This window comes from Lepidochelys olivacea (genome assembly GCF_965140295.1).
Source record: "Lepidochelys olivacea isolate rLepOli2 genome assembly, chromosome: 1".
Lineage (NCBI taxonomy): Eukaryota > Metazoa > Chordata > Testudines > Cheloniidae > Lepidochelys > Lepidochelys olivacea.
Window position 1 is genome coordinate 142,383,809 of NC_140411.1, and position 20,111 is coordinate 142,403,919.

A 20,111-nucleotide genomic window follows, 5' to 3' on the forward strand; every position below is an offset into this window, starting at 1 on the left:
CCAATCTGCATTTTTAAAGCTATAGTCACTTCACATCATGCCTATCAGACCATATAATGAATACAAATGTCAAAAATCAATTTTACACAGCACAGAATGAAAATTAAATTCTCCAGAGCCCCATTCTGCTTTCAACCGTTAAACTCAAAATACATCATTAAAAAGACACACAAACTAATGCTAGCACGTGAAAATATTTCCTTGAATATGTTAGTCTTTATTCAACTTTTTAGTTATGACTCTTCCATTCAGAAGCTGGAGAGAATCTTTCCATTAGTTTGTCTCACTGGTTAATTCTGGATAAAAAGATTTTGCAGAATTTGACATTAATTTAATTTTTCATTTATATTCGGTTATTCAAAGTTTACATAACCTTTTCAAAGTTGTACCTTACAATGTATGGAACTTAAGATTAAAATAAAACTCTACTTTTAACATAACATTTTCTATTATGTAAAAATATTCTACGTATGTTTAACACATCAAGAATGTTAGGCATTTATTTTGTTGAGGGAAAACTATTTTATGCATGTTTCAGTATAAAAAACAACTAATTGTTTAGTTATCAATGTGTCCATTAAATGGGGTGCCACAAAGTGTTTAATTTCCACAACTACAGTATAATACTGCATTTACAAATACAGAATAACTATTCAAACAGTTTTAAACAACTGCAAATTTGAGATGCTGCTTACTTTTTCTCCCATTGTGGCAACTTTACATCTTTGAAAGAATGAGTGCTTAATTATCAAAACTATTATAAAAATAGCAGCATTCTACTAAAACATGAAAAGCAGACCCATGCATTAGGAGTTTGAATGCAGATTTCTGCCTCTCTTTTAGATTATCAAAATCTTTTCAAGTTAACTTCAAGGCAAGGGGTATACAGAAAGACACTGCATAGTATGATTGGACACTAATCTGAACTGGGTATGTAATCAAAATCCATGATAATTACAGGGTAAACAATTTTATTTCAAAATACAAGTTTAACTGGAAATGTAATGATGAAAGCGTAAGAGGCAAAAATGCAGACTTTTACAGCAGATATTACTCTGTCTCACTTCCATCCAGATGTAAGAGCTCTAATTTGTGAAAAGACAAAATAGTTGTGGCATTTCATTTAGCCTTTAAGATAATCCAGCATTATGTTTCTAAAGAAATATAAATACTTTAAAACAAACACTGAAAATAAATTCTCATTTGATGTAATAAGCTACACTCATTATTGATGTTTCAGTCTTCTTAAAAGAAAGGGATTTTACCCAATATATCAATGTAGAATAATCCGTGGAGGAAAAAAGTTGGAATGTAAACCTCAACTCAATTTAGATCTGTAAGTAGGGGGGGGAAAAAAAGAGAGCACAGTGAGACAGATAATTTTGACCATGTGAGCAAACAAACAATTCTACCTTTAAGATGTATTTTAATAACTTCTTATCTTAGAGAACAGGAGATTCACAACTCATTTCACAATTTTTTTTTTTGCCCCCAGTTTCCTTTGCCCCTTTCCTCCCAACTCATCTCTTCTAGAGAAGTTAATGATCAATGTAAAATCATCGCAATGAGTAAACAGTAAAATGCAAACAGGCAGGGCTATGATTTTCCTGAAGAAGCAAAAAGAAAAATAATCTGAGTTATAAGGTAAAGTTCCAAATCAAAACACAAATATAGTTTAAGAAGTTACTGGCAAAATGAACTTGTTTCTGTTTAAATCTTCCTACTACAAAGATGCTCCAGCATACAAATCACATAACTTTTTCACACTAACTGTGAATTTGAGCTCATTTTACTCACCACGTCTGTAACTGGATTAAAGAGAAACTACAAGCATGCTAACACGTCACAGTGTTTCTTCATACTGTTTTATTCTGCCCTCTTATCCTTTGGGAAGAAATCTTGTTCTCTGCCTGCTACACCTAACTTATAGGTATTGTACCCATCTTATACTCTATAAATGATTAATAACCAGTCTCAGCTGCACTTTAAAATACATTTTTCCCCACTTAAAACTCCATGCTCATATGGCACACTGTTTTCAGAATTTGCCTGAGGAGTCAGAGGATGGGATTTTGAGTCATTGTTCATTTTGAGGGTGACTTATCCACTAGAGCAGTGGTTTTCATCCTGGGGTCCGCTGACTACATCTAAGATTTTCAAAGGGGTCCCCTACCTCCATTTGAAATATTTTAGGGGTCCACAAATGAAAAAAGGTTGAGAACCACTGCACTAGAGCTCTGAAATTGTCACATTAACTTGATTAATCTATAGTGACTGCTGAAGTTGACTACATTCCTGCAACCATAATGTGGTAATTTATTTCTAGCTCCCATAAACAGTGTTAAAGATCAAACTTTGACAGGTATGAAATTCTGTTATTAAAAATCTGAAGCAATATTCACTGTATGACAGCCTACAAATCTTTGATCTAGGACTATACAGAGGTCTGCAAGAAGTGCCATAACTCCAAGGACAGGATTTTTGACCAATTTCACTTAGTCACTGGACAGCCTTTGAGAAATAATATCTAGCCTCGTTAAAGACTTCAAAGCTTTAATACATTATGCAACCTAAATTAAGTAGTAAACAAAGCAGTATTATCAAGAGTTGGTGCTTTAAATATAAATGTAGTATTCTTATTACTTACATCATCAATGTCCTCATCATCATCTCCAATATCATCAAACTGGATTTCATCATCATCACCAGGTCCAAATGTGTCTGTTTCATTGATTTTAGCTAAATAGAGAGTTTAAAAAAAGTTAATGAACATATTAGAAACTGACAATTCTCTGTGGGCTACTGACCACATTTGTGTATACTGACTTCCTATCTGATCTTGAAAGATTCTTACCATGTTCTGGAAGTTCCCCATATGCCTTCAGACTTCTGGCTTCATCTGCATTGTATTTTAGAATGACATCAGCCTTGTTATCCTAAGTAAGAGAACATTTGACAGCATTAGTCAGCATTGTGGACATGTTTCCACCTCCTAAAATGACAGGTTAGCAAGGTGTTTGTTAGTTGGACAGTTGAATCTTTTTCAATTCTTATGTCCTGAAATCACCCCCGAAATCCTTAGTTCTCAACTTTTCTTCAATTTGCCACTACAAGTGAAAGAGGTAAACCCCACTATACAGAACATTATAAGTCTTCCCTCCCTGAAGTCCAATTTTTGTTAAGCATTCTAAACTGTTTTTTCAAGGTACATCTACATTTGTCATATCACAACGCTAAAGCTTTAGCTAGCATTAGCAGTCTAAATTTTATCTCTGCAGCTGTGTAATAAAATATTTCTAAATGGGTTGTTAATTTGTTGAAAGTCTATTTTGAAGAAATATAATTCTCTTCATAATTCCATTAGCAACAAAATTCACATTCCACTGCACTAACTGAACGTATATTTGTTATGAAAACAGCCCATTAAAAGTCTGATACAACTGCCATTCACTGGACTCAACATATAGTTACTATAGGAAACTATTAGAGCCACACATTTTAAAGAAAAAACTAATGTAGTCTCTGGATTCAGTGACAGATTAAGGCAGGATTCTTCGAACAGCAAAGGACTCAAAGAATACATTTATCTGAGTGAAATGGCTGGTGTGATAGACATGGCAATTTTCTGCAATATCCTTGACAAACCTTAAGGAATTAAATCGAAGTGTCTTTGAAGTCCATTGTATTAAATGCAAAGGTTATGTATTGTTGTGAGCCCTAGAAATGTTATGAACTTCAAAGAACTATACTGAACAATGGGCCACACAAGAATGGACTTTTGGTCAAACAATGTAAAGTGGTTTGCCTGGGGAATCTCGAAGGGGAAATGAAAGCAAATTCTCATCTCTGGTTATGAAAAAGCCCAGTCTTTGAAGCTACACCCTGAGGGGACCATTGTCTACTGAGTTCTTGTTCCCAGAATCTAAAGAGTAAAGGCCCAAGATGTGTAAAGGAAAGACTATCCGTGTGTGTGGTTGTTTTGTGCTAAAGCTATCATGAACTTAAAACAAAACTCTGGGGCCTGTTTAGGCAGTCTGGCTTGATGGAAATATCACATTGTAGTCAGGGGAGTGAGGTCCAGGAGAGTGCAGCCTGGAGAGTGATGGCCAGGTCTCCACCCAAGAGAGTGAGGGAAAGCAGCCAGAAGCCTAACAGTGGGAGCCCTTGCTGGACCACAAAGGGAGAAATACAGGTGCAGTTACACTGAACTGTGACGGATGGCACCCTACCAGACTACTGGAGCACTTTGCTCCATTTGCCAGTGAAATGCACAGGAGCAGCTCACCAAGCAGCAATTTCTGAAAAGGTCAGAGGCATTCTGATGCCACAGGGCATTTTCCGCCCACACTAAAGGGGCAATGCAATTTGGATGAAAATTGGTCCACTTACCCATCAAGGAATTTGCCTTGTATTACAAATATAAAAATAACCAAATATGAAACATATTTAACTTGATACAGTTAAACACACAGTAAGTGCCAGATAAATAGAAATTATTTGCACAATGCTCTTTAGCAGACTTTTAGTGCCATTTAAGCCATAAACCATGCTATGCACTATAACACATACAAGTGCTAAATCAAGAAGAATATTTACCTGGTAGTCTCTTAAGCCAACCAATATAATATCAGATGTATTTATCCAAACCTGAAAGCCAGAAACAAGGAACATTTGTTAAAAACCCTCTCTACAAATCCACATTTGTCCATCTGCAATTTAACAGCAATAAGTTCAAACACTATACTTGTGGATCTACTAAAATATTAAAACTTAAAGTGCAGACACTATTTTTCCTAAACAAGACGACAAAGACATCCCCACTTCCTAACACTTGGTTTCAATATTATATTACATAACAGCTGGTGCGGGTAATAGTTGACCAAGAATGTTACAGAACTCCATCACTACAGGGAATCAAGTGATTTAGAGGTCTCCAGCCCTATGGATGGCTACTAAATCATTAAATTTGGGTAGGCCAAAGGAAGTCTGTAACCATTTTATTGACCGAGTTTCACAAAGGGACTGTGCGCAGAAAAGTAAAACTTCACAGTAAAGTGAATGTGAGGAAGAAGCCAAGCAGAAGAAAAAATGCAAGAATTCTAACCTGAACTGTTTCCGTGAATGACTATGTTAAAGTGATTTTCTAAAAGCTGAATTATTTTATTCATTGAAGAGATACTACGAACAGGTCATTTTTCAAAGATGACAAATTCACATCAAGGGAAATGAAGATTAAAAATATGTTGAACTATTCACTGTGCATTATTCCAGTGGTTTGTGTTGTTTTGGAGGTCTGCAATAAGGAAAAAGAGTCTTTCCTTATACTCAGCTTTAATTAACTCTTTGAGGCAGGGACCATTCATTAAGCATTTGTACAGTGCCTAGCACGGTAAAGGATCCCTGACTTGAAGCCCCTGAGCACTACTGCAATTCAAATAAATAATGTAGTAACTGGTATAAATATGATATTGCATTAAATATTTATGAATTAAGTTTACTGGAATCCTAAATACTTACCGACATCTGGTAATGCAAGGGTTCTCAACCTTTTTCTTTCTGAGGCCTGTCCCAACATGCTATAAAAACTTCACGGCCCACCTGTATCATAACAACTAGTGTTCTGCATGTAAAAGCCAGGGCTGGCGCTAGGGGGTACCAAGCAGGGCAACTGCCTAGGGCCTCATGCCACAGGTGCCCTGGCAGAGCTACATTGCCCAGGCTTCGTCTTCAGCCTCAGGAGGTAGAGCTCTGGGCCCCTTGAGACAGGGCATTGGCTTTCCGCCCTGGGCCCCAGCAAGTCTAATGCTAGCTCTGCTTGGCAGCCCTCCTGAAACCTGCTTGCGGCTCGGACACCTAGTTGAGAACCACTACTGTAATGCATGGCGCGAATGGGAGGCTTTTTTGTACCATAACAGGGAGAGAACTTCAGTGAGAAAGGTGCATCTCCTATCACTTACACAGACAGGGATGCAGACTATGTAGAAATCAGCCACACAGCTTCATAAGATCTATTGCAGATGCAGATATTAGAGACAGACTTGTGTTTGTGGTAGGACTTGTTAGGCTCCTTGCTTAAATGGATTTTTCCCAAATAGAGCATACACCATAAAAAAAGACTCAGGGAACTGGATTTTATGTCTTTATCTAGATGTGTGTTAATGAAATGAAAGACACAATTTAGTCAACTGATCACATGTCCTGCCTGTTAGTGTAAATTCTTTTTGTTTTTACTGTACTTAACTTTCCTCTGCAAGCCTGACTGGCAACCAGGGGAACCTTAAATTACCATTATCGTAAGTACATAACTGGTTGGAAAACCATTCCTAAAGAGTAGTTATCAGTGGTTCACAGTCAAGCTGGAAGGGCATATCAAGTTAGGTCTCACAGGGATCAGTTCTGTTCAATATATTCATCAGTGATTTAGATAATAGCACTGAGAGTACACTTATAAAGTTTGTAGACCATACCAAGCTGGGAGGCGTTGCAAGTGCTTTGGAGGATAGGAATAAAATTCAAAATGATCTGGAAAAACTGGGAAATGGTAAGAAGTAAACAGGATGAAATTCAATAAGGACAAATGCAAAGTATTCCACTTAGGACGGATCAGTTGCACACATACAAAATGGGAAATGACTGCCTATGAAGGAGTACTGCAGAAAGGGATCTGGGGTTTAAAGCAGATCACAAGTTAAATGTCTGTCAACAGTGTAACACCACTACAAAAAAAGCAAGCATCATTCTGGGATGTATTAGCAGGAGTGTTGTAAGCAAGACACGAGAAGTAATTCTTGTGCCATGCTGATTAGGCCTTAACTGGAGTATTGTTCTGGGTGCCACATTTCAGGAAAGATATGGACAATTTGGAGAAAGAGCAACAAAAATGATTAAAGGTCTAGAAAACAAGACCTATGAAGGAAGATTGAAAAAATTGGGTTTGTTTAGTCTGGAAAAGAGAAAACTCAGGGGGGGGACATGATAACAGTTTTCAAGTACATAAAAGGTTGTTACAAGGAGGGGGGAGAAAAATTGTTCTCGTTAACCTCTGAGGATAGGACAAGAAGCAATGGGCTTAAATTGCAGCAAGGGTGGTTTAAGTTGGACATTGGGAAAAACTTCCTAACTGCCAGGGTGGTTAAATACTGGAATAAATTGCCAGGGAAGCTGTGGAATCTCCATCATTGGAGATTTTTAAGAGCAGGTTAGAAAAACACCTGTCAAGGATGGTCTAGATAATACTTAATCCTGCCATGAGTGCAGGGTACTGGACTAGATGACCTCTCGAGGTTCCTTCCAGTCCTACGATTAAGGTTAGTTGAGTAGAATAGAGTGGAGTTACAAAAGCAGTCACTACACAGCCACTTTAATATTCAAAATGTGTCAACGAATTTAGTGGATTGTGCTGGGGTGCCTTTTTCCACAACTTCCAGCCCCCGCTCCCCCAACTTGATTGAGAACACAACATGAAGTTCTGATTGTGTTTCGTAGCCTAGAAATATCTTGATTTATCTTCATTCACCCACTGTCAAAAAAAAATCCACTCAAGTCTTCTTTAAATCAGCAGCCTGAAAGTGGCACTACTTTCCTCATATGATTGTCACAATATATTTGAAGAAAAATTTCAGAGATTTTGGGCTTGAGTCTCAGTTATGCTATGAAAACAACAAGAAGTCCGGTGGCACCTTAAAGACTAACAGATTTATTTGAGCATAAGCTTTTGTGGGTAAAAACCTCACTTCTTCAGATGCATGGGACACTGCAGACTACATTGACAGGGTGGAGCCTTAAAGTGGATGTAAATGGAGCTGAACTGAGATTCAAGCCTTTTATTTATAAGCATCTTGATTGGCAATCAGCATTTTACTAAACTGGCCCTCCTAATTTCAGACTACAAAAAAACATTCTCAGTTTGATTAACATTAAAACTTTTCTGTATTCACTGGTCAAAATCTTTGTTAATTCAGAGATAGCATTGACCACAAGGGTCTTAGACCTTCCCGGAACGTTTCATGCCCCTAAACTTTAACCTCAGAAACCTGGAAATACAGAGTTAAGGTACACAGAGATGCCCCACCCAGAGATGACTAGGACTATTGCGGATATACTGTAAGTATGTTTCACAGTCAGTGCTACCCTATAATAAACAGACGAGGAATGACTGAGTGTGCCATTTTCTGAACTGTATTCTCAGCTGCATGCATGAATTCCAACTACTCTTCACTATGTTAGGATAGCTGTAGTGACTGATTCGGGGATTACTTGCAGCTGGCACAGATTAGATTGATATGAAAAGAGGTGCATCTGGTGGTTTGTGAAGAGAAGGTGAAGTGGTTGAGTATAAACCAGGCATAGTTTGCTTCTGCTCACTAAGCTCACCCTGAACACAACTTTGGCCTTAGTGAGGACATGGTCTGCCAGTTCATCCTAGAGTACCCATTCGCTGTATCCACACTGTGACAGGTGTTACTGCTATATGCAATATCAGTGAGACTATTGTTCCAATGTTATAAATGTTATCTGTATCTTTATGAGCCAGACATTGTATGGCAGGTTACTCAGCTCCCTCTAAGAACTAAAATCAGTGGGGGGAAATTACTGTAGACCTGGAACAGAAAAACTGTAGAGAAGTACCACCGCTTGGGTGAATTGTATATACTGGTTCAGAACAGGTTGAAGTCGTCCAGGAGACAAAGAATGAGCCTATAGTATCAAAGGCAAACCTGAACTGGCTGAGGAGCCTTCATTTTTGATCTGACAACTGACAGATTGTAACCAAGAGAGCAAATCCTGCTGAAAGGGTTTGAAGGACTTGGTTTACCATGTGGAAGATGGGGGATTTCCGGTAAACCTAGCATGTGTATAGATGTTTTGTTTTATGATGTATTCTCTCTAATGCTTTTGTCCTAAAAATAAGTGTATTTTGCTTTGCACAGGCTGACTGGTCTTCACTGTTGTAGAACTTGAGAAAGAAACTGCGGTTGCTGAGGAAGAATTCCAGTCTGGTTGGGAGGGAGAGGAATGTGGGTCCCTGTCTATAGAGAGGTGATAGAGGCCCGAATCCTAAGCGGACGTCTCTTAAGCAGACCAAGGATGAGGCAGAGGTGCAGTTAACCCCAAAATTGGGACACCCACATTGCTCCATATCATCTGGAAGCACAGTGCCATAATGGCTAGTGGGGTCAAGCTGGGGCATCATTCAGAGTTCAGACTGCAGGGCAGTGTACACTGTTGGGCCCACAAATTTACCTGAATTGTAAGCTCAAGTGTAAGTAGTATGTAAAAGGTTATAATATGTTCAATAATCTAACAACAAATGTTGATGGGAAAAGGTACGAAAGGGAGACAGAATAACTGAATTAGTCTAAACAAAAAGGCCAAGCTGATATAATTCAAGGACTGTGTTGAAATTATGCTTATTAAAAAACAGGAGATATGACACCAGAGGATAATGAGTCAAAGTTGGTTTGTCAAATATTAGGCCCAATTGGTGGACAAAATAGTGACAGGATAGACTATTATACCCATCACTCCCTTCTTGGGTACTTAAAAGAAAATGTGGGGAAAGTATGAAGGAACAAAAGAACAGATACAAAAAACAGCTAAAGGCTACTCGAGCGAGCTTCACCAATCATAGATACCAACCCCACCGTTTCATGGGACCTCAGGCCTCCATCATCTTGAACTTGAGAGGTGTCTTAACTAGAACAGGCCAGAGATAGATGGACCAAGATAATATTGCCATCCCTACAGGCTCCAGCTGAATCTCAAGCACCACCTGGATGACAGTTATTACCATCTTTTATAGCATCTAAGATTGTCAGCTAGGGGGCTTTTCCTTCTGAGATTAAACTTCAGCAGCATCTCTAACTGACTTATCCTCTTTTCCCCAAAAGGACAGATATTATCATCTTTGAGACCATCTAAGAGACTGACAAATGGGGGTTTTCCCTCTAAAGGCTGTCTACAGCTAAAGAGAAAACAAGTAAGGGATTGTGTTAAAATGAAAGCCTTGCTCAATATTTTACATTTCAAATGTTTTAACTGTTTTTCCTTCTTTTCTGTATTGTTAATAAATGGCTAAAAAGATTTGTAATAGTGTTTGCCACAGCGCTAAGCAGGCTAAGGTCTCTGTACACCAAGTCCTGAACCTTTAATGTTAGACAATGCTGGAGTGTGTTAATGCCTTTGGCCCCTTTATTCCATCTACATTTATATAACAGTACCTTAATTCTCTGCTTCCTAGTTATCAAAGGGTTAAGCATAGGTGCATGAGACATAGAAGGATAGGAGATTCTGTAGGAAGTGGTGGTAGTGAGGAGGGCATGATTGGGGGCATCCCTATGAAAAGGAACAAGGCAGCTTCCTGGGAAAACATCACTTCCATTCAGGTACCAGCTGTACCCTTCTCTTGGCCCCTCACAGGTGCCAAGGATGGAGGGAGGAAGGATGGTATCTGATGGAATGTAAGTCTACGTTTTAGTCATGGGTATTTTTAGGAAGTCATGGACAGGTCCTGGGCAGTAAACAAAAATTCACAGCCCATGACCAGTCTATGATTTGTACTATATATCCGACTAAATCTTCGGTGCTCTGGGGCAGCCCAAAGGTGCTGGGGGGTGCGCGCAGCGGGTACTCAGGGGGATGGGGGGAGAGAAAAAAGGGGGAAAAGGTGGCCCAGGGGCTGTGGCCCTGCTGCTGCTGTGCTGGGGGGAAGTGTTTGGGTTGGCAGCCTCCCTGCCTGGCTCTGCGCAGCTCCCAGGAAGTGGCGGTTATGTCCCTTGGCTCCTAGGCGGATGTGCGGCCAGGGGGGATTCTGCATGCTGCCCCCGCCCCAAGCGCCAGCTCCGTAGCTCCCACTGGCCAGGAGCTATGGGCGGAGGCAGCGCGCAGAGCCGCCAGTCTATGCCTCCACCTAGGAGCCGAGAGACACGTCCTGCTTCCAGGGAGTCCCCTGAGGTAAGTGCTGCCTGGAGCTTACCCCCCCACCCCAACCCCCTGCCCCAGCCCATAGCCCCCTCCCACACCCAAACTCCTGCTGCTGCTGCGGGCGGGGGAGAGGCACGCAATAGCCCGAGACTGCTCCAGCCCATAGCCCCCCCACCCCAAACTCCTGCTGCTGGGGGAGATGCATGCAATGGTCTGAGACTGCTGCAGCACCAGCCGCTGCCGAAGTCACGGAGGTCCCTGAAAGTCACAGAATCCATGACAAATTTGCAGCCTTAACTATGAGTAACACATCTATGAACTGTATGCAGCAAGAGGAATGGAAAGGGAACTCCAAACTCCACACTTGGTTTCAGGGACTGCTGCAAAGGGAAGAGGTTCTGCTCAACCTTCTGCAGCATAAGAGGATTGCAGAGGCGTGAAATAACCCACCCAAATCTGCCCCAACCCCTGTTGTAGCATACCAGCTTTCCAAACAATCTCCCTATGCATATGGATTTTAGAGCACCCTGATAATAAAACCCAGCTTCTTACTCGAGCATGGCATCTGAGGAACTTCTTCACCAAGTAATCCCATACATCCACTAATCAACTACCACTGGCCCTAATGTGGCATAGCATTTAACACAGGTGGAAAAAGGTCAAGAAAAGTCTGCCTTTTGGGGTTAGAGTATCATTTTAAAATGTTTATAGTTTGTGCACTGCCTAATTTTAATATAACCTTCCCGATGGAGCATCTTCAGAATGTAAACAAAGAGCAACTAATGTGCACAACGTATGCTGTCAGAAAGCTGACAATGCAGTTTGCTTGGCTTAAATGGCCACAGCATGTCACATTGAGCCAGCCCTGTTATTCTGATGCTAGGCTACCTGTAAAACAATCAGGTGTGCAACAGAGCCCCTGTCCTGTTGCACTTGTGATTTCTGGAGGACTGTATCTTGCAAACCTTTGTTAAATTACCTCAAATTTGGACCACTAAACCTATCTCCTTGAGGTACAGCAATTTGCAAGTCTATCCAAGTAAGCATGCAGATTTTACAGTAAGCTAGCCTCATAATTACCATCATGCTATCCACCAGGTTACTGTGACCCGGTAACCTTAAACTCAAGACAAAATTTAGAGTTTGTACAGGGTTCTATAAAGCCCAAGTACAACAGAAATATTTCTATAAAATAAAAAAGTGACAGTTTTTAAACAAGCAAAACCTCCTCTGAAACATCTGCATCCCCAAGAACCTGAAAGTTAGTGTGACTATGGGCAAGCTTTAAACTTCCTTCACTGCCTTTGCCAAGAGAAGTATAAGTAGCTAACAATCTGAACAAAACTAAATATGAGTTTTAAAATTTTCAGTTTTAATCATCTAAAGTTGCTAGTACACTTCTACCCTGATATAACGCGACCTGATTTGCATACAACACGGGTTCGCGTACAACGCGGTAAAGCTCCGACACACTGCTCTGAGCGCTGGGCCAGGGCCGAGGGGTTGGATAAGGGGCAGGGGGTCTCGGGGCAGTCAGGGGCTCCCCCCACCCCCAGGGTCTGGTAGGCAGGAGCTGTGTGTGTGTGTGGGGGGACTTTTGGGGGCCCCGCAGTCCCAGAGTGGCCCGGGGGATTAGCGGGGGGCAAGGAGCAGCCCACTCTACTTCCCTCACCCCAGCTCCAGCCATGTTGCTTGGGGGAAGGGATTCACTGGCAGTGGCGGAAGTGGAGCAGCCCGGCCCCAGACCGCTCCATTCCACCAGCTCCCAGCCGCAGTGCTCCGCTTCCCGCCGCAGGTGCGTGCGGGACCTTTCTCCAACCCACCCCTCGCGACACAGCTGGGGCCGGGGCAAGGAAAGCCGAGAGGGCTGGGGCTGTGTCACTCTGCTTCCCGCCGCCGGTGAGTATGAGGGGCGTCTTTTCCCCAACTTCTCCGCACTCATCGGCAGCAGGAAGCGGAGTGCCGTGGCTGGGAGGTGGCGGAGTGGAGCGGGCTGGGGCCATGTTCCTCTGCTTCCCACTGCTGCCGGTGAGTGCCTGTTAGGGGGCGGGGTGTGCGGATAGGGATCAGAGCAGTGAGGGAGCAGGGGCGTTGGGTAGGGGGTGGGGTCCCGGGGGTGATCAGGGACAGGAGTCTCTGGAGGGGACTGTCAGGGAACAAGGAACGGGGGCCAAAGCAAGTTCGATATAACGCGGTCTCACCTATAACGCAGTGAGATTTTTTTGTCTCCCGAGGACCGCGTTGTATCAGGGTAGAGGTGTACTGTAATTAAGGACATTTTTTTAAAGTGTCCCTTTATTTTAGGGTATGTGTAGCCATGTCAATTTTCAGAAAATTACACACCAAGCAGAACAGACATTCATTTATTTTCCATGTAAGACTTACCTTTTTTCTTAGCTTCCCTCTGATATGACATAACCTCTTCACACCATCAAAACATAATGCCTCCAATCTTCCATTGCCCAACATCTTGATCACCTGAGCATACTCTGGAAAAGATAGTCAAAAATGTTGCTGAATTACATAATAATTTTAAACAGACAACAGGAATTTTTACAAGAAAAAAAATTATGTATTTATTTTACTGTTGCACCAAGGAGCCCTAGTCATGGACCAGGATCCCATTGTACAAGGCACTGTATAAACAGATCAAAAAGACAATCCTTGCCCCCAGAAGCATACTCTGGAGGCTCTGCGAGGGGAAGGTTCAATAGTGCCCGGGCCTGTGACAGACTAATGGTCACTACCACAGACCTGCCTGGTGATCTTGCCTTAGAACAGATGAGGAGTGGGACCTCAGTGACCAAGAAGCATCCCTGGGATTCTATGGAGGCCAGTAGTATGGGTAGGGCACTGGGGCCAATAGGCTCCAGCCAGTGGCCCCCCGTTCCAACCGCAAGAAGAGTGCCAATCCGGATACCCACAGCGCTCCATGAACAGCCCCCTCAGTGTGTGTCAGGTAATGGAAAGTGAGAGAGGGAAGATCCTGACCTGGATGCCAAGGAGTCCTGGGCTTCTGGGGATAAAGGTGGAACCAATCTTGAGGATGGGAGCAACTGTTCTGACTCATTCATAGCCCAGAACAAATTGGCAACTGGTACTGATAGTGGAAACTATATTAGCAGTGCCAAATATGCCTCTATCATTTCCGGTGCCAGAAGAAGTGTTGATCCCAAAGACAGCAGCAGTACCAAGATGACTGATGGTGCCCAAGTGGAGGGCAATGATTGCTGCCCTGGTAACACAGGTAGCACCAACAACAGGGGTGCTGAAGAAATTCCTGGCACTAAGGAGGTCCCTTGCGCCAAGCCCAGCCCCACTTCCACTGACTATGGAAGGAAACACCGGGGTGTGATGCCAACAGACAGGTTCAGCAGCCCTCCCAGCCAATGGGCTATGAAAAATGTAGTCCTGGCAAAGTCTTGATTACTTTAATATCTTTCTCTGGTCTTGACAAATGCAAGAGCAGCTTGTATTCACTTTCAAGGCTCTTCATAGTCAATCCCCACTCTACCTAACACCTCATTCATTAGCAACCTGTTGATGCTCACTTCTGATTGGTCCATTATACTAGCCTTCATCACCACTTGTTCAACTTTCAAAGAAGCACCTTTATACTTTATCCTGTGTAGCCACACATGCTTGGGAGGTGTTCCACGTAAACATCCAAAAAGCCGCCACATTTTCCACTTTCAGATCCCTTCTCAAAATTCCTTTGCTGTGATGTCAAATTTTTTGTAGGCAACAGTTAGCTGGCTAATAAGGAGAGACCACTGCCTATCATGGTGACCAATATTTTCAGTGTGGATGTACTCCAAAAATCATGTTACAAAGATTTTTTGTTTTCATCACTGAAACTTTATAGATATTATAAATGTGCAAGTTTTAGTGTTGGAAAAAATGCAAATTTGAATTGATATGAGCTTAAATTAGCAATAACTTAGGCTTTAAAAAGTCTTTATGTTATTGTTGATACTTAAAGTGACATTTTCGATACTGAACCCCTCTTACATTTTTGTATGCTTTATTTTTTCCCCAGAATATTTTTAAACGATATATAAGTGCCTACATTTATGATCTTTGACTTACAAATCAAGTGTGCTCATTTTACATATGACAATAGTTGGTGGATCCATCACCATCCACCTCTACAGACCACCAAACCACCAGACTACCATCCACCATCACCTCCACCTCTAAAGACCACCAAACAAGCAGATCATTTGGGGACAGGAGAGCACATCATTATTTTCTCCCCTTTTTTGGTGTATTCTGAATCCCATCTTCAGGGGGTCCTACTGTTCTTACAAGGATGCTGTCCCTAGATCACACTGAAAAGCTCTCTTTCATATGTATTAGCCTACAACTGAGAAATGCAAAGCCCCCAGCACCTCTGCTTGTTGGAAGGGAGAAGGATTTTATGCTAGCTCCTTTCCCCCTGGGAAGGCGGGGGACAGGAAGGTCCTCTGCTACTTGACTACGCTTCCAGTCTCTTGGACAATGCTACAAGCTGGTTGCAGCTACTTCAGTCCTACCCTTAGACTGCAGTTGGGTGCTCTTCTCCCGCGTGTAGCTTCAGGGCTTACATCTGCTGTTGCTCATAGTTTACATAAGCAGCTGCATGAAAATGACATGATTCACAGTGGCCCACTAGTATTTTTTATTTGCAAGTTTCCCACCCACCAGTAAAAAACCAGTTTAACTCCACTGCTTCTTAAAGCTACGAAGAATAGCAGGGACAATGGAGTGGATCACAGGCTCAAGAAAACATACTGCATCATATCACATGTAGAAGACTATCTTTGAGGGATATTATGTTAATAACAGCATAAAAATCGATGCCCTAGACACCCACACTCACTAGGGAAAATCCACTCCCAGAAGTTGTACTTCAAGCTCTGCTCTACTACACCAAAATATTTCCTTAACATGGGTTAGATGGAGTACAGATGATTAACACATTGGAATATCACCACTGGAGAGCTGTGTTCAACTGGATGGATTGAGTTTGTCCTGGAGTTGGGGAGATTTTCCTAAGGAGGCTTATTTTCCTTTTCATATGTGGTTGATAGACCGATAGGTGCATAAAATAAATCAGCTCAATTTTCTTGGTATGACTATCACACAATGTGATGCAATTGAAAAGCCTGTGAGTGTTGCAAGTCAAGGAAGCACACCAGAAGAGCTGCAAGACTCTAGGTCAATTTGTGTTTTAGCCATCGGGGAAATTTTAAGTAAAGCTTTTGCCTGAATTTCAATTGGTTACCAAGCCAACTAGCTATCTCACTGCCAGGTGAACACTCAGATATACTCACTATTTTAAAATTTACTATACTCCTCTACCCATTCATGATCTCAGGGGTTTCCCCATCAGTCATTCATCATAGTGCCTCTGGCAGAGGATGGTTGAATGTTGCTCCCTATAGCAGTGATGTCACTGAGTGAACCAAAGGTGATCTCTAGAAAGAAACTAGGAATAATTTACAAATAGGAGCTAACGTAACTTTTTTTAAGCACACAGCAGCACAAACTGCTTGAGGAGCAAAGAACTGAACTTATTCCTTAAGTGATATTAATAAATGGGAATTGAAGTGGATATATCTTCACTCCCATTCAATCTGCCTTTTGCTAAATATATTCCCAAAATGAAGATGCTCCATTCCATCACATCAAGTAATTTTGTATTTTTCAAACATACAAATGAAACCTATACACAGCCCAATTATCCCTTGTGTGGAAACCTTCAAAGTATGGAAGCTACCATATTTGACTGAAAATATATAGTGACAATTACAATTCAAAATCTCACCTTGTCCATCTTCCTTGAACACTAATTCTCTCTTCTCCGATTCATTCTCATTCTTACCTCGTCGTCGGTTTTTACCTCCCTTACCTAAATTGAAAATAAAATAAATCACTACAAGCATTTTAGAAACCTATATAAAATCATGTATTAGAAAGATGAAATAACAATAATTTGTTAGACCTATGGAAACCTAACTTCACCACTGCAACTTTAAAGCACTACTGTATATCTACGCCGGTGATAAAACTGATCTTGCTTCTCCCTACACAATGATGATTTCAAGTTTCTTTCAAAAAGGATGAGGCGGCTGCCTAAAGTCAAAACCACTAAAGTCAAATTTTAATTTTCATGTTCCTCATAAATGTGATGAGAGAAGTAGTATTCTTTTGGACTCTTAGAAGTCCAACATAAGCTACAAGTAGTACTTAAAAACCTACTCTCTTCAGCAACAGTTTCATCTCTGTTCTAACCCTTCCTATTTCTGAGCTGAAGTGGCAGGGTGAGAATACAAGAAAAAAAAATCCCATGAGGCAGACAGAAGAAATTCATGTGTATATAAATTCTTGAGCCACACACCACAAAAGAACATGTACAAGAAACTGAATCACATCTTTCAAGCACCACCCACCTCTTAATCTCATGTCAATGATAGTATGCTATCATATTTAAAATCTGGAGGTGTTTGGTGTTTCTTGGATCAATTTTGGCAATATTTACTATCAAATTACCTCATATTTGTTCTTATTTTACCATTGTCAAACAAGGGATCAATTAAAAGATCAAATAGTGGTAACTACTGACTATTTAAACTCACTTTGAAAATGTGGCTAACAGCAGCCTTCAAGAGAGTATTTACCACTATCACCCCTGAACCTGCAATCGATTGCATTCTGGTGGACCCTTAGTTAATAAACCTTCATGACTGTTCAGGAAAGAGAGAGACTACAGAGGGGCTCTGTGATGAATCTTCAGTTTCTGTTGTGCTGCTGCTGCTACTACTGGAGAACACACTCTTGCAAGGACTGGGGAAGCATCCATGTGAGCTCCCCACTCCAAATTAGTGAGTGATGTCATTATGCAAATAAACACGACAGTAAGCTAACCTAGGATCAACAAACACATGAAAGTGACTACACAAAAGAAAGTTCAATAGAGAGACAACTGAAAAAAAAATTTTAGGGACTTTCTTGTAGCAATAGTAGGTGCAAATATCCAGAGGGACATGTGATTTTCAAACTGATGCTTTCCTTTTAAGCAGCAGCATTTCAACAAGCTTCTGGCAACAGGATTAGTTTTCTTGTTAAAAAATCAGCAAGAACACCTTGCAGTTTTTGTAAGCCCTGCCCCCAGAAGTACCTGCTTCCTTTCTCTCCTGTCCTCTTTCACGACAGCACAGGAAAAAATGGGGAGGGGTCACCTGTTAACCACACCTGTTAAGGTTTCTAACACATGGGAACGCCGGCTGCTGGTGCCCCTGTGAAGGTCTGTATTTGCTATCAGAACAAATACGACTGTTAGGGACCCGGGCACGGCACAGTTGACGCTTAAATGCCGGCTGAATTTTACCATACAGGGGAGGGGGAACAAACTTACCCCCGGAGTCCAAGGCTGCTTCTCTCTACACGAGTCTTTTTCTTCACCACTCAAGCGGCTTCCTAGCACCCTGCACCCCACGCCCTTCCGGCCAGAGCCGTCGCACACTCCGCGCCCCGGGCCTGAGCCAAGCCCGGCGGGAGCGACCCCGGCTCAGCCAGTGAGGTCGCTGCGGGGCAGAGGCTGCGCGGCGCGGGAACCCGCGTCCCGGCCAGACTCCTCGGCGCCCGGGTGTGGGGTGGGGAAGGTGCCGGTGACCCGGGGCCGGTGCTCCAGGCGGGGCTACGCGGGAGCCCGCCCGCGGTAGAAAGGCCAGGCCGCGCCGCAACGGCTGTGACCGCCCTGCCCGGATCCCCCCACGTGAGGCGAGCTCCGGCCTCGCTCCCCGCGGGAGCCCCGCGGCCCCTCTCCGAGAGCCGCCGCCGCCGAGCTCAGGCCCCGCTCCCAGGCCCCAGCCTGCCCTGCAAGGAGAGGCTCCCGGCGCCGCTCCGGCCCAGGCCCGGGTGGCGCGGCCCGTGCGGCAGGGGGTCCGGCCTCAGGGAGGCGACGCGGCGGCCCCGGGCCCGCGCGGTCGGGGAGGCCTCACCTTTATTCTTGGGCATGGCGCCGGCCGCTCCTCACCGCGCGAGGGCGGGCGGGGGAGGGGAAGGGGGGGGGTCTGCGCGCTGCTGCTGCTCCCGGTCGGGCGGAGGGTTCCTACGTGCGGCGCACGAGCAGCGACTCGTCTCTCGTGGCGGCCGTTGGGACTGGAGCGTCACGCGACAGGCAGGCCCTCACACGGCTGCGACAGCGACCGCAGCAGGCAACCGAGGCTGCGGCTCTCAGCGAGCGGGCGGGCGTGCGTGCTTGCGTGCCCGCTCGCGCTCCAGCGCCCCCTGGCCGCCGGCGGCTTTCACTGCGCATTACTTACCGCGAAAAGCCCCGCCCGGTCCCAAATGCGCGTGCGTGGGGCGACTTGTGTGGGAGCGGGAGCGCGAGCGAGGGTGCGGGCGGCAGAGCCAGACACGAGCGGCGGGGACAGCTGCGCTGCTTTTACGTCCCAGCCCGTTCCCAGGCCCCTGGGCAGCGTCCAGCGTCCCCGGCGCTCAGGATTTTCTTGTGCGAGTCCCGCTAGTTGCTGTTTTTCTTAATGTCCCAAGGTAATGTGAGATTCTGCCCTGTCCTTAAAGAAAAGGGTCGAGCCCTCCTGGTTGGGCTGGAAAATGCGAGGCCAGCAATGTACCTAAAAGGCTCAAAACCCACAAGGCAAGCGCAAGCCATCTACCATTGATTAGTTTGTTGCCATCTCATGATTTTCAGCTAATCTTATTTTTGGGAGGGTCCTTACATAGAGTAACCTCATTTCAGGTTCCCAAAAAGAGAACACTGTTAGGGGAGCAGGATGGGGAAGGAGGAAGCTGGAGGGGTATGTGGCAGGGAGGATACAACTCCAGCTCTCAACCCCTGCATGGAGCGGCTGCGGCTCCAGCTGTAAGCCCCCCACAGAAGAAAAATCCCAGACAGCTGCTAATATTTTAAAAATTTGCCCAGGTGGAGATTGGTGGACCAAAAATGAGGTTATGTCTGGGAAAACCTGAACATATGGTAACCCTAACCTGACATACTTTTTAAATGCCTGGGGTTAACCGCATTGTGATCAGCAATCATGACTGCCCAGCACCAACCAACCTAAATTAATATTTCAAGTAAAATTATGTGAGCTGCAGTATCCAATGCTAAAATGGAAAGGACCCTGGGTGGCAAATGGAAAAAAGGGCAGCAGATCCATCCCATCCACCCCATGAAACAG

At 43.4% G+C, this 20,111-nt stretch overlaps 1 protein-coding gene across 1 annotated transcript; it reads right to left on the bottom strand.

Moving 5' to 3' along the window:
* Positions 1-196: 196 nt before the first annotated feature.
* On the bottom strand, positions 197-19,165 carry EIF1AX (eukaryotic translation initiation factor 1A X-linked). The gene is made up of 7 exons (XM_084626410.1): positions 18,909-19,165; positions 16,733-16,816; positions 13,309-13,412; positions 4,597-4,647; positions 2,855-2,936; positions 2,648-2,739; positions 197-1,334 (listed from the first exon to the last, which is right to left on the bottom strand). Exons 1-7 carry the CDS (start codon positions 18,922-18,924, stop codon positions 1,329-1,331), a joined length of 435 nt encoding a protein of 144 aa, XP_084482536.1. The 5' UTR covers positions 18,925-19,165; the 3' UTR covers positions 197-1,328.
* Between the last annotated feature and the right edge of the window lie 946 nt (positions 19,166-20,111).